Source organism: Oncorhynchus clarkii, chromosome 8, assembly GCF_045791955.1.
Source record: "Oncorhynchus clarkii lewisi isolate Uvic-CL-2024 chromosome 8, UVic_Ocla_1.0, whole genome shotgun sequence".
Taxonomy (NCBI): Eukaryota; Metazoa; Chordata; class Actinopteri; order Salmoniformes; family Salmonidae; genus Oncorhynchus; species Oncorhynchus clarkii.
This window is the reverse complement of record NC_092154.1, coordinates 21,160,584-21,175,458: the sequence shown is the minus strand read 5'-3', so window position 1 is coordinate 21,175,458 and position 14,875 is coordinate 21,160,584. Positions and strand designations below refer to the sequence as shown.

The window sequence follows — 14,875 nt, the reverse complement described above, 5'->3', positions numbered from 1 at the left end:
TAGCTGCCAGGACGCATCTCTAAACAACTTAGCTGCCAGGATGCATCTCTAAACAACTTAGCTGCCAGGATGCATCGCTAAACAACTTAGCTGCCAGGATGCATCGCTAAACAACTTAGCTGCCAGGATGCATCGCTAAACAACTTAGCTGCCAGGATGCATCGCTAAACAACTCAATTGACTAGTGCAGCTATTGGTCAATAAATGGGCGAACTTGATCCCACTGCTACGGTTGGATAGAGCGATGGCTGTAACTCCGCACCCTTTCACATCTCTTCATCGCTCATATCACTTGCTGCTGTTTCCTGCTACTATGAGAACTATCTCAATGGCGATGACATTTGCTACCAAGCAATAAATGTGAATAATATCTAACAAGGAGAGCGTGGGTAGGAAAAAGATGAAACGAGGATACACGTTAGACTAGAAAAGGCCAATATCGGCCTGGCTGATTATCAGTCGTTCTCTAACTCAAACTGGTGCGCCTGGCACATACTATCATACCCTGTTCAAAGGCACTTCAATCTTTTGTTTTGCTCATTCACCCTCTGAATGGCACACAACCAATCCTTGTCTCAATGTTTAAAAATCATTCTTTAGCCTGTCTCATCTACACTGATTGAAGTGGATTTAACAAGTGGCATCGATACGGGATCATAGCTTTCACCTGGTCAGTCTATATCATGGAAAGAGGTGATCCTAATGTTTTGTACACTTAGTGTATATCTGATCAATAATGACTAATTTCATAAAATTAACAATCTTTCCCCCTCGTTTCTGCTACCAAATGAAGAAAGAGGACAAGGACATATCAGGACAGGTATGCTGCTTCTTTGATTATCTGACTGCCCTTCACAGGAATGTTCATGTGATGTGTCCCTTCTGACTGGAGTAATGCAGTATTACTGATTCATGTTTGAAGTCTCACTGTCGTGAGTGACTGAGGGACTGCACTCACTCTCACCTCCCTCCACCAATTGGATAAAAACACCCCTGACAGTGTTAATTCACCTAATGAGTTTGAGAGCAACCATTTGATGAAGTTGCAGTCAGAGGACTATCTGAAATGGCATCTTTGACTTGAGCTAGCTATCACCACTGCTTAATTCTGCTGTGGCTGAGGCGAAGGACTGTGGTAAATCTAGTTTGATAATCCCTGAGGAAAACCCCACTACTATAGCCAGGTCAGAAATGATGTAACAGGCCGAGATGGTCTAAAACGGAAGCAAAAAGTGGAACAAATTTCCAGATAACCTCTGTTTATTTATTAACTGATCCATTTTATTTACCGTGGTTAAGAGCTATCTCATTGGTAAGGGGATTGGGGATTTACAGTAACACTTACGGTTATGTTGGCTGCGTGCTCCGTCTGACACAGGTTAAGTTTACAGGATTTGTTTCTTCCGTCAATACGTAATGGGTAAACTCATTGAACATCAATGAGTTAGCGGTGATAATAGGAGATGACAGTGCTATCGCTATCATTGTGCAAGGGTCGAGAGGAGAGGGTATCAGTACATTTTACATGTCGTCAAAATGGATCGCAACCTGTTTGTCTGCTTTGAGAGAGAGACAACCATTGTGATACCCACTGTGATACCATCACTAATAGACAGATATTTCACCTTGGATGACAGACTTTAGCATGGCCAGAGCAGCCACAGTGAGAGATATGCCTTTCAGTTTGCCTATAGGTTCATATCAGGTTGATTGATTCTGTATGAACAACACTGGGGTAGCTGTCAATACTACATAATATTTGTGTGGAGAAGGTTGTACAGCAAAACAATGATGACTTTGAGAACCTAGCATGTGAAAAGGAGAGAGTGTAATTCTACAGCTCTGGCCTCTGTGCTGCTGAATATGATTAGTGTGAGTTAATTGAGGATGAGTTGTCAAGCCACAGACTACCTTCAGACTACCCAGACCTGCTGACCTGAACTGAGAATGTGACAATGATGTGTTCAGATGCGAAACATCCGAAATAGACTCCAAAATCAGGAGGAGTACACAAGGACAGATACTGTAACCTTTTAAAGTTTATGTAGTATTACAGAACCCTGACTGATTGTGGTTGGATTGATTTGATCGTACGTACATATCCCAACCAGAAGTCATGGATTACAGGCAACATCCACACTAATCTAAAAGCTAGAGCTGCCGCTTTCAAGGAGTGGGACACTAATCTGGACGCTTATAAGAAATCCCACTACGACCTCTGATGAGCCATCAAACAATCAAAACATTAATATTTATAATAACATTAATAATAAGATCTACTCCTCCCATGTCAGCTGTGATGCTTGTCGGATGTGGCAGGGCTTGAAACTATCATGGAATGCAAAGGGAAATCTGTCCAGTGATGTGAGCCTACCAGAAGAGCCAAATGCCTTCTATGCTCATTTCGAGGCAAGTAACACTGAACCATGCATGAGAGCACCAGCTGTTAAGTACGACTGTGTGATCTCGCTCTCCGGAGCCGATGTGGGTAAGACCTTTAAACAGGTACACGTTCACAAGGTCGCAGGACCAGAATGATTACCAGGATGTGTACTCAGAGCATGCGCTGACCAGCTGGCAAGTATTTTCACTGACATTTTTAACCTCTCTCTGACCCAGTCTGTAATACCTAAATGTTTCAAGAAGACCACCATAGTCCCTTTGCCCAAGAATGCCAAGGTAACCTGTCTAAATAACTATCGCCCCGTAGCACTCACATCTGTGGCCATGAAATGCTTTGAAACGGTGTTGATGTGAGTCATGACCAGCATCATCCAAAATAGACTACTATTTACTAATTAACAAAAAAGAATGTGTGTCATATAAAATATATTCACCCCACCCAGTATTGTAATCAAAACTTAACAGAAAATATGTGGTCCTTGGCTCAGACTTTGTAGTAGTGTGTGCTGAATAGCATCTCATTAGTGTGCAAGATCTTGAGAATCAGCTGTACATGTGATGGAAGAGTGCTCTGCACATGGGATGGAAGAATACACTGCATGCAGAGGGTTGCAATTCCATTGAATTGGGGATAGTTTAACCAAAATGTGCCACAAGACCTAGAATTTACTTGCGTATCCCACAAAAAAGGTACACTGTTATAAGCTAACTTTTTTTGCTGAATTTAAGCAAAATTTAGAAAATTCCCGGGCTTAACATCCCATGGAAAAGTTCCAGAAAAATTCTGGAAATTTACCCAGAAAGTTTGACTCTTTGCAACCCTATCCCTACCTCTATGTACATATCTACCTCAATTACCTTGTACCCCAGCATATCAAATTGGTACTGGTACCCTGTGTATATAGCCAAGTTATCATTACTCATTGTGTATTTATTCCTCATCTTTAAAAAAAAAAAAAAAAAAAAAAAATGTAATCTCTTCATTATTGGGAAGTAAGTAAGCATTTCACAGTTAGTCTAACTTGTTGTTTACAAAGTATGTGACAAATAACATTTGAGTCTCCGGACTTGAATCCAATTGAAAACTTGTGGTTTGAGTTGAATAGGGCAGTCCATTAGTGCAGACAAAGGATATCAAAGGATCTGGAAAGATTCTGTATGGAGTAATGGTCTAATGGTCTATTCCTCAAATGTGTTTTCCAATCTCAGTGCCGTTGTCCTAGCAAGCGGAGGGTGCACAAAGTACTGAAAACAAAGGTGCCAATAATTTTGACAACCATTCTTTTGTAGAAAAATAAATGATTACTTGATAAAATCTCTTTCTCTGAGTAATTGTATTTGTATAAGAGACTATCATTTTTCTTCATACAATATAGCTGAATATTTTAATTATTTATTTTATAGTCTTTGTTCATCGCTATCAAGGGTGCCAATAATTTTGGCAGTGACTGTGGTGCTCTGTTAAATCAGACAGGCAGGGATGGGGTGAGGTTTAGAGCTGTGTGGTGAAACAGCAATGTGATTTTCAGATGACAGGCTGCCAGGAAGTCAAGAGGAAAGTCAGTCCATCGACTCCAATTCCGGCTTCATGGTTTCCTGTTGTTTTTGTGCTCTTTCATATTTATTTCCATATTGATTATTTAAGGAACATGAGAAAATGTTAATGTATCTACAGCAGGGACCTCATTCAGGGCCTCAGGAACAATGCTAATGGACGCAGAACCTCACACTGGCAACACAAACACAAGACCTCTAAATTGTCAGATTTAAATTGAATGAGCCTATTGTTGACAGATTGACATGTCTTAATGACAACAAAATGATTCAATGAATATGATTAGGTTTGCACGTCTACGTGGCAAGTTGCTAAGCAACATATCCCTACCGGGGGCCTACCCTTTCACAGTGAAAAGATAGAAACCGCTGTTCAAAGTAAACTGAATCCTTTCCCATTTGAGATGAGCAAAGTGTCAGTAGAAAACGAATGAGGTAAATCGAATGACCATACAATGCTGAGTTTGGTTATATTGTGCTCTGAAATATATTGACTATTACAAGCACTGAAGCAAGGCAAAATGACAGAGCTGTAGAGTGATTCACAAGGAGAGCTGCAGTTCATAATGTGGAAGGCTACATGAAAAGGCTCCAAATAAAGGGAACGGCTCCAAAGGCTTCTGATGAGAAAGTATTGGACTCCGTTCCCCAGCACAGCCTTCCTTTCTGTTATTGGGTTATGTGGCCAAACTGCATCACGAGCTCTGTGCCATGCCACCATTCATCTGCAGATGTAATGAGAAGCCAGGCCTCAAAGCATGTTTGTTAGTTGTCGTCTATGTCTGGACAAAAACATCCGCTAGCTAGCTTGTCGCTGCTCAATAACATCCCATAAGTTTAGATGTCGTAGTTATGTCCTGGCTCAGAGCTTTTCAACCTTGGGATTAGTGTAGGTTGGGATTTCTATTCAGTTTACATTGTCAGGTGTATTACTGTAGGCTTGTATAGAATGTACAGCCACAGTCTCTTTACTGTACTTCTTATGTAGTTATAAGAGACTATTGGTAGTCGGGACAATTAATGACTGATCTAATCTGCAGAGGGAACACCATATCAGGGCTTTGGCCATTACTTCATCGGTCTGTGCGTCAGTCGTTTAGAGCAGGGCTGCAGATATTGACCAGACACTCAGTGCTTCACGTACCAGGAAGTGTTAAGTTTTGTCTGGTTTTGCTTATATTGTGACTGTAAACACACACATGCACGCACAGATGCATGCATGCACGCGCACACACACACACACACACACACACACACACACACACACACACACACACACACTTATTATCATGTAATTAGATCACTATTAGATTCCAGAAACAATTGCAATAAACAATAGATTTGTGCTCCTATTTAATTAGACACTGTTAGTCAGACCTATTGACCTTTTTTTTTAGTTTTAGTGGAACTAGATAAGAAATAACATCTAAGACGGTTAATTAAGTGATAATGCCAGAGATACTGGTGTTGGGAGGATATATTGCTGTTCGTATAAGGCCGGCAAACTGTGCTAATATATCCTCAACACCGGCTTCAATGGCATTATCACTTTTATACAACAGGTTACCAACATATTCAAATAATGATTGACATATTTTCATTAAAAAAACATTATTTTGATGAATTTATTCAGACTATTTCATCCTTTCACGAGATATAGTTCCGACACAAATCTAGGTTGCTACCCAAGCCAGCTGCTTGTTTGTTCTATCGGTTCGGTTGCCAGAGACGTGCCCCAGTCATTAAGTATTTTTGTTCCATATACATGGACGCGACCCAGTTGTTCGTTCTAAATACTAGCCAACTACGGCTAACTTACAGTCACATCAAACAGTGCAGCCAAAAGGACAGCAAAGTAGCTGCATTTGCGTTTTAAGCAGTTTTCTAGTGGCATTTTTTTGGATGCATCAATAACAATGAGTTAATGATTCGCGATTTTGCCTGGCATAGAAAATGTACTCTTTCATCAGGACACTTTTGTTCAGAGCAGGAGCTAGGCAACACCACAGGTAACACAATCGCTTCAAACTGAAGATGGAAGACTACAAACTAGCTGCATTTCGTTTTACCTGTTTTCTATTGACATTTCTTTGTATATATCTATAAAAATGATGCCAGCTGATTCATGATTTCGACTGGCTGAGAAAAGCTGACTGCCTGTCTTGTCTCATCTTGACTCACGACACGTTCATTACTATGGGACAGCTGGAGATCAAATTTCAATATTGAAAACCAATGATCTCCACTGTTGAAAACCAAATGCTAGTCTAAAATAAATGGGAGATAATGTCTATGTCACGCCCTGACCTTAGTTTTCTATGTATTATTTTGGTCAGGTCAGGGTGTGATGAGGGTGGGTATGTGTTTTTTTTGTCTATGTGTAATTACATGTCAGGACTCGTTATATACAGTGGGGGGAAAAGTATTTAGTCAGCCACCAATTGTGCAAGTTCTCCCACTTAAAAAGATGAGAGAGGCCTGTAATTGTCATCATAGGTACACTTCAACTATGACAGACAAAATGAGAAGGAAAAAAATCCAGAAAATCACATTGTAGGATTTTTAATGAATTTGCAAAAAGTGGAAAATAAGTATTTGGTCAATAACAAAAGTTTATCTCAATACTTTGTTATATACCCTTTTTTGGCAATGACAGAGGTCAAACGTTTTCTGTAAGTCTTCACAAGGTTTTCACACACTGTTGCTGGTATTTTGGCCCATTCCTCCATGCAGATCTCCTCTAGAGCAGTGATCTTTTGGGGCTGTTGCTGGGCAACACGGACTTTCAACTCCCTCCAAAGATTTTCTATGGGATTGAGATCTGGAGACTGGCTAGGCCACTCCAGGACCTTGAAATGCTTCTTACGAAGCCACTCCTTCGTTGCCGGGCGGTGTGTTTGGGATCATTGTCATGCTGAAAGACCCAGCCACGTTTCAGTTTCAATACCCTTGTTTTCACTCAAAATCTCACGATACATGGCCCCATTCATTCTTTCCTTTACACGGATCAGTCATCCTGGTCCCTTTGCAGAAAAACAGCCCCAAAGCATGATGTTTCCACCCCCATGCTTCACAGTAGGTATGGTGTTCTTTGGATGCAACTCAGCATTCTTTGTCCTCCAAACACGACGAGTTGAGTTTTTACCAAAAAGTTCTATTTTGGTTTCATCTGACCATATAACATTCTCCCAATCTTCTTCTGGATCATCCAAATGCTCTCTAGCAAACTTCACAGGCCTGGACATGTACTGGCTTAAGCATGGGGACACGTCTGGCACTGCAGGATTTGAGTCCCTGGCGGCGTAGTGTGTTACTGTTGGTAGGCTTTGTTACTTTGGTCCCAGCTCTCTGCAGGTCATTCACTAGGTCCCCCCGTGTGGTTCTGGGATTTATGCTCACCGTTCTTGTGATCATTTTGACCCCACGGGGTGAGATCTTGGGAGATTTTAAGTGGTCTTGTATGTCTTCCATTTCCTAATAATTGCTCCCACAGTTGATTTCTTCAAACCAAGCTGCTTACCTATTGCGGATTCAGTCTTCCCAGCCTGGTGCAGGTCTACAATTTTGTTTCTGGTGTCCTTTGGCAGCTCTTTGGTCTTGGCCATAGTGGAGTTTACAATGTGATTTTCTGGATTTTTTTTCTTCTCATTTTGTCTGTCATAGTTGACGTGTACCTATGATGAAAATTACAGGCCTCTCATCTTTTTAAGTGGGAGAACTTGCACAATTTGTGGCTGACTAAATACTTTTTGCCCCACTGTATAGCGTCACGGTCGTTTTGTTAGTTTGTTTTGTGTTCTTTCTTTATCAAAAGAGGAATGTATTCATATCGCTGCGCCTTGGTCTCATCGTTACGACAAACGTGACAGTCTAGATGCTTTTTATAAATTGTTCATATAAAAAGTTTATAAATTGCCTGGCTGGGCTGATGAGACAGTGGATCGCACAGTGAGATGGAACAGAGTAAATGGGCATTTCAACATCATAGCTTTAGCCGGTGATAACTTTTGGAATAGACACCAGCTGGAATGCAGTTTTAACCAATCAGCATCCAGGATTAGACCCACCTAGTTGTATAAGCTCTTATAGACAACTGGTGGCCTTCTGGAACGGGTTAGCATTACTTTTCTCTAAACTACCCAGAAGATACTGTATCTTTAGCTTTAAATGCATAAAAATATAAATGGGCTTGGAAATAGAAGCTCTAGTGTAGAGTATTACGATCACTGGATCTAACGGTGGTTGTTAAACTATTTTGGGTTCATGCTGGGTATATTGACATTGTCTCAGTGATGCAGAGCAGTGATCTAGTTCATTCTGTCTGAACTGTGGCCGTGTTACTATGGCAACAGATTTATGAATCTGCCTTGCTGTAGCCTACTCAGCTCTTCTAGTTAGACCATTTGACAGCAGGGTGCCTGAGTTACTAGCCATGACTTACTGTATGTGATTGTTAATGTCCACCATATGCAAATTTGTAGTTTCCTAACCTTTGGCGAGTTGGTTTAGTTTTTAAGCCTCCATCCTTGTCTATCCCCAGGTCTGTTGGACCCAGAGCCTGTAACTGAAGTAGATGAAGAGATGGTGTCAGATGTGGACCTCAACAACACTCTGACTGATGAAGAGAGGGAGGAAATATTGAGTGAACTCACAAAGGTAGTCCCTCTCATCAGCACTTTTCACTGATCTGTTTTTCAATGTTTAGCCTGGTATGTTGAGTTGGATTCAAGAAATCTCTACCTTCTTTCTGTCCATCCAAATAAGCAAAAGTCTGCTAAAAGGTTAGTACACCTATCTCACATGGGCAGGCAGTGTTGGACAATGGGAGAGATATATTATCAGGAAAATAGGACAGGAAGTAGAGGGCATTATGAGTTATGTAAATCCTGGCAGCTCTATCGGCAGAACTATTTTCATATTATGATTCAGCATAATTGGTATTTGGGTTACAGTTGTTACTGCCAGTCACTGTTGTTTCCTCTGGTGTTGACCTCAGGCCAACTGGGCTCAGGCCAAATACACTGTACTGTGTTATAAGGGAGAGCCATTGTTCTGTACTTCAGTTCCCTCAGTTTATTACAGCTCTATAACCAACATCTATGTAGGGTATTAGGCTTCATCCCAAAAAATATTGCACTTTTTGAGCATTCAAAATGAATGCTCTATAAAGCAAACAAGGTCACATATGGATACTTGAGCCCAAGGGGAAATTAGTATCCCTCTCTTACTCCATTTCTCTAATTCTCTTTTTTCTCTGTTTTTTCTTTGTTTATCCCTCTAGTTAGAGGAAGACATCTCCACCCTGAGGCAAGTGTTGGCCTCCAAAGAGAAACACCACTCAGAGCTCAAAGCCAAACTGGGTATAACACCACTCATTGAGTTCAAACAGAACTTCAACAGGAGCTGGTATGACATGCAGACTTCCACTGCGTAAGTACCAAACATATTTTGGTGTGTGTGTATTATGCTTCATGTGTCAAATATGTTGTTACAATACATTCCAATGTGCATGGAGCCAGAGGGATGGGGAGGGGGGGGTCTAAATTAGACTCCTACAGTTGCCATTTATTGTTGCCATTTAAAGACTGTCTCAGAGTAAGTGCATAAGCTTAGCATTTGGAGAAGAAAATAGGAAAATGGCACTCGGGCCCTTAAGGTGTTTTGCTCCTGACACCAGAGATTGCCTTTATGGGCATCACAGAGTGATGTATGTATGGATCTGGGTCTGTTCAGGCTCAGTGAGGCAGACATTGACAGGGAGCAAGCAGCCTATTAGTGCTGTTACATCTACAGCAGCACAGTGCTGCCTGGCCCAGGACACATCTTCCCACGGAAGCAGCCAGTCAAAACAAACAGCAGCTTCAGGCTCTCTCTGAGACACTGATCAACATCAAAACAATGTGTGCAGGACAAACCCTGAAAGATATGTTAAGTGGACCGCTGATTTGTTTTGTAGAGCTCATATACACTGAGCGGAATAAAACATTAGGAACCCCTTCCTAATATTGCGTTGCACGCTCTTTTGCCCTCAGAACAGCCTCCATTCGTCGGGGCATAGACTCTACAAGGTGTTGAAAGTGTTCCACAGGGATGCTGGCGCATGTTGACTCAAATGCTTCCCACAGATGTGTCAAGTTGGCTGAATGTCCTTTGGGTGGTGGACCATTCTGGGGAAAACCCAGCAGCATTGCAGTTCTTGACACACTCAAACCGGTGCGCCTGGCACCTACTACCATAACCCATTCAAAGACACTTAAATATTTTGTCTTACCCACTCACCCTCTGAATGGCAGACATACACAATCCATGTCTCAACTGTCTCAAGGCTTGAAAATCCATATTTAACCTGTCTCCTTCCCTTCATCTACACAGATTGAAGTCGATTTAACATGACATCAATAAGGGATCACAGCTTTCACCTGGATTCACCTGGTTAGTCTATATCATGGAAAGACCAAGTGTTCACTCAGTGTAGGTCAGTTCTATATTTATAGTCATTTTGTGTGAACAGCCATACAGTTGGCCTAGATTTCCTGTCTCCCTGGTTATTCAGTTACCAGAGTCACACTTTTAACTAGGTGCGCAAATGAGCAGTGGCCCTCTCCAATCACTGTTACCATGGTGAGGGGGAACCGCAAGTCACTAGGGCCAAGCAGATCCGGTGGTGCTGAGGGATCGTTGGCTGGACGGGAGAGGAGAGGAGATTAGGGGGCCTCCACTGTGTAAATGCCACAACATATCTCCTTAATCTCCAGTCTCAAAACCAACGCAAAACAGGGACAAGTGTGAAGGAGGTCAACAACTCCATCAACGCCTGAGCTGTATCTATTGTCAGTGTGGTTTGTTGTTGGCGTCCGTTGTTTACTAGATAGCTACAATAGTTACCCTGGTAACCAAACAGACTTGCTAGTTTAGCTAACCAAACCGTCAGTCCTAGCTTGCTATTATGAAAATCGAATTCCACAATGCCAATTATGTTTTCAATTTAACTTTTGCTTTCAAAAGCAGCTAAAACATAGAACATGTAAGAATTAACTAGAGCCATTGAATTCTACCGTGCTGATATGCCGTGCGCTATAGGGAAATAATGGACGCTCTAGAATGCTCTTCAAGCCAATCAGAAATTACTATTCAACAATGCCGCAGTTTAATTAAGCAATAAGGCAGTGCTGTATCATTAATACGGTCACAGGTGAATGGTGTTGTTGGTCAACCCATTTACCTGTGACCGTATTCATGATATATCACTGCTTCGCATGCATTATTGCTTTATAAAACACTTACTATCATATTACAATAACAATGAATTACATGTTTTCATTTAAACAGTTATTTTGAGTTCATTCATACAATTGAATTCTTCCACCAGAACATATTGTCCGGTCAAAAATCTTGGTCATGTTGCTCCAGACGTTTAATTGCTCCAGTATTTTAATTATTTTTGTGTAGTTGCTATGCAAAAGGCTTGTTGTCTGTTCTAAAGAAAATGGTTGCTATGCAGCCTCTAACTTATTGTCACTTGCTAGCTAACTTCAGCTAATTCAGTCACATCAAATATTGAACCTGGAATGGCACTACACTAGCTGCATTTTCGTTTTTTAAACTTTTTTCGATTGGCATTTAAATGGATAATGGGGTTGGTGCATGATTTCGACTGGCTCAGAAAAGTTGTCTCGTCTACATGGAAACCATGTGTTTGAGTTCGATTTCATTCCATTCCAGCCATTACTATGAGCCCGTCCTCCCCATTTAAGGTGCCACCAACCTCCTGTGTTATAAAAGCACATTGCACAATCCATGGGTCAGATGCAGACCATAGACTGTAAGTCTGGACACCATTCACTCTATGATACTACAGAGATCTAAATTCAAAAGGGAAACTTTGTTGTTTCCGAGGTCGGACAGACAGACTGCCAGGCTTATATTAACCCCCGCTGTACCAAACTAAATTTTAGGCTGGAAGCAAGGACAAGTAATGTGCGAGTTGAGATAAATGCAAGAGACTATTCGGACAGCAACATGAACATGATATTCTTATGGAGGCGTAGTGATCCTTTTCAGATGGAACCATTAGCAGGCATAGGTGTGTCTGTGACGGCCAGATGCGGACCTCAGATTTCCATGCAGTCTGTCTAATGCACTGAGCGGTAATCAGGCTCTAGGGCCTGGGGCTCTGAGAGGTTGGAAGCCAGGCAGGCAGCACATCCTGGTCTCATAGAATAGACGTAACATAGTAAATCTGGGACACTCAAATTAGTATGATATGTTACTTTTGGTATGGTTATATAAGACATATGGTTACTTATGGCAAAAATGAAAGTAAGGGAAAGGGGGGGATACCTAATGCATTCAACTGAAATGTATCTTCCACATTTAACCCAACCCCTCTGAATCAGAGAGGTGCGGGGGCTGCCTTAAACGACATCCACGTCTTTGGTGCCTGGGGAAAAGGTGGTTGGTCGGTTAATGGGTAGGCGTATAACTCGACTGTCTAGCAACCCAAAGGTTGCGAGTTTGAATCTCATCACGGACAATTTTAGCTAATTAGCAACTTTTCAACTACTTACTACTTCTGAGATAATTTGCAACTACTTAGCATGTTGGCTAACCCTTCCCTAACATTAACCCTTCCCCTAATCCCTTTAGCTAATCCTTTCCCTAACTCTAACCCTTTAACCTAACACCTAAACTTAACCGCTAACCCCTAGCCTAGCTAACGTTAGCCAGTTAGCTAAAGTTGCCACCTAGCTAGAATTCGTAACATGTCATACATTTTAGCAAATTTGTAACATATGAATTTGCAAAATGTACTAACATAATGTACATTTTGAAAATTCATAACATAATGTACGTTTTGCAAATTCGTAACATACACTGCTCAAAAAAATAAAGGGAACACTTAGACAACACAATTTAACTCCAAGTCAATCACACTTCTGTGAAATCAAACTGTCCACTTAGGAAGCAACACTGATTGACAATAAATTTCACATGCTGTTGTGCAAATGGAATAGACAACAGGTGGAAATTATAGGCAATTAGCAAGACACCCCCAATAAAGGAGTGGTTCTACAGGTGATGACCACAGACCACTTCTCAGGTCCTATGCTTCCTGGCTGATGTTTTGGTCACTTTTGAATGCTGGCGGTGCTTTCACTCTAGTGGTAGCATGAGACGGAGTCTACAACCCACACAAGTGGCTCAGGTAGTGCAGCTCATCCAGGATGGCACATCAATGCGAGCTGTGGCAAGAAGGTTTGCTGTGTCTGTCAGCGTAGTGTCCAGAGCATGGAGGCGCTACCAGGAGACAGGCCAGTACATCAGGAGATGTGGAGGAGGCCGTAAGAGGGCAACAACCCAGCAGCAGGACCGCTACCTCCGCCTTTGTGCAAGGAGGAGCAGGAGGAGCACTGCCAGAGCCCTGCAAAATGACCTCCAGCAGGCCACAAATGTGCATGTGTCTGCTCAAACGGTCAGAAACAGACTCCATGAGGGTGGTATGAGGGCCCGACGTCCACAGGTGCTTACAACCCAACACTGTGCAGGACGTTTGGCATTTGCCAGAGAACACCAAGATTGTCAAATTCGCCACTGGCGCCCTGTGCTCTTCACAGATAAAGCAAGTTCACACTGAGCACATGTGACAGACGTGACAGAGTCTGGAGACGCCGTGGAGAATGTTCTGCTGCCTGCAACATCCTCCAGCATGACCAGTTTGGCGGTGGGTCAGTCATGGTGTGGGGTGGCATTTCTTTGGGGGGCCGCACAGCCCTCCATGTGCTACGCCAGAGGTAGCCTAACTACCATTAGATACCGAGATGAGATCCTCAGACCCCTTGTGAGACCATATGCTGGTGCGGTTGGCCCTGGGTTCCTCCTAATGCAAGACAATGCTAAACCTCATGTGGCTGGAGTGTGTCAGCAGTTCCTGCAAGAGGAAGGCATTGATGCTATGGACTGGCCCGCCCGTTCCCCAGACCTGAATCCAATTGAGCACATCTGGGACATCATGTCTCGCTCCATCCACCAATGCCACGTTGCACCACAGACTGTCCAGGAGTTGGCGGATGCTTTAGTCCAGGTCTGGGAGGAGATCCCTCAGGAGACCATCCGCCACTTCATCAGGAGCATGCCCAGGCGTTGTATGGAGGTCATACAGGCACGTGGAGGCCACACACACTACTGAGCCTCATTTTGACTTGTTTTAAGGACATTACATCAAAGTTGGATCAGCCTGTAGTGTGGTTTTCCACTTTAATTTTGAGTGTGACTCCAAATCCAGACCTCCATGGGTTGATACATTTGATTTCCATTGATCATTTTTGTGTGATTTTGTTGTCAGCACATCCAACTATGTAAAGAAAAAAGTATTTAATAAGAATATTTCATTCATTCAGATCTAGGATGTGTTATTTTAGTGTTCCCTTTATTTTTTTGAGTAGTGTATAATGTAAAGTTGGGTGATGGACATCCACAAATGATTACATACCATACGAAACGTAACTAAATGTAGTGTCTCGGAATTTACATATAGAAAAATACGAAATGCTCTGAGACCAGGTTTGGCTTCAGACTAGCAGGCTGTTAGACCTAGAAAACAAAGAGGAAAATCAATGGCTTCCCTTTATAGGCCAGAGCCCTAACAGTGGTATTTAAGCTGTACAAATGATCAAAGTGATGCTCTCCTGTGTGTCCCATCGATTCTGCAGCATCAATAGGGAAAAGTCTTTCTCACCTATGCCTTGCTCAGGGTGCATTGCCTTCGGAAAGTATTCAGACCCCTTGACTTTTTCCACATTTTGTTATGTTACAGCCTTATTCTAAAATTGATTAAATTGTTTTTTCCTTTCTTGCTAATTTATTACCTGAAATATCACATTTACACAAATATTCAGACCCTTGGGCAGCGATAACAGCA

The 14,875-nt window shown here is 42.1% G+C and overlaps 1 protein-coding gene across 13 annotated transcripts in view; it reads left to right on the top strand.

Annotated features, from left to right (window-relative positions):
- Positions 1–14,875, top strand: part of LOC139415089 (tumor protein D53 homolog) — a 30,169-nt gene that overhangs the window by 9,128 nt on the left and 6,166 nt on the right. For 7 of the 13 annotated variants that reach the window (XM_071162880.1, XM_071162887.1, XM_071162878.1 and 4 more), the window contains exons 2-4: positions 794–820; positions 8,498–8,613; positions 9,239–9,387. In XM_071162880.1, the coding sequence (XP_071018981.1) occupies positions 794–820; positions 8,498–8,613; positions 9,239–9,387 (292 nt within the window). Of the gene's footprint in view, positions 1–793; positions 821–8,339; positions 8,400–8,497; positions 8,614–9,238; positions 9,388–14,875 lie in introns of those variants that run through there. The other 6 variants (XM_071162883.1, XM_071162881.1, XM_071162884.1 and 3 more) reach the window with 3 other exon arrangements.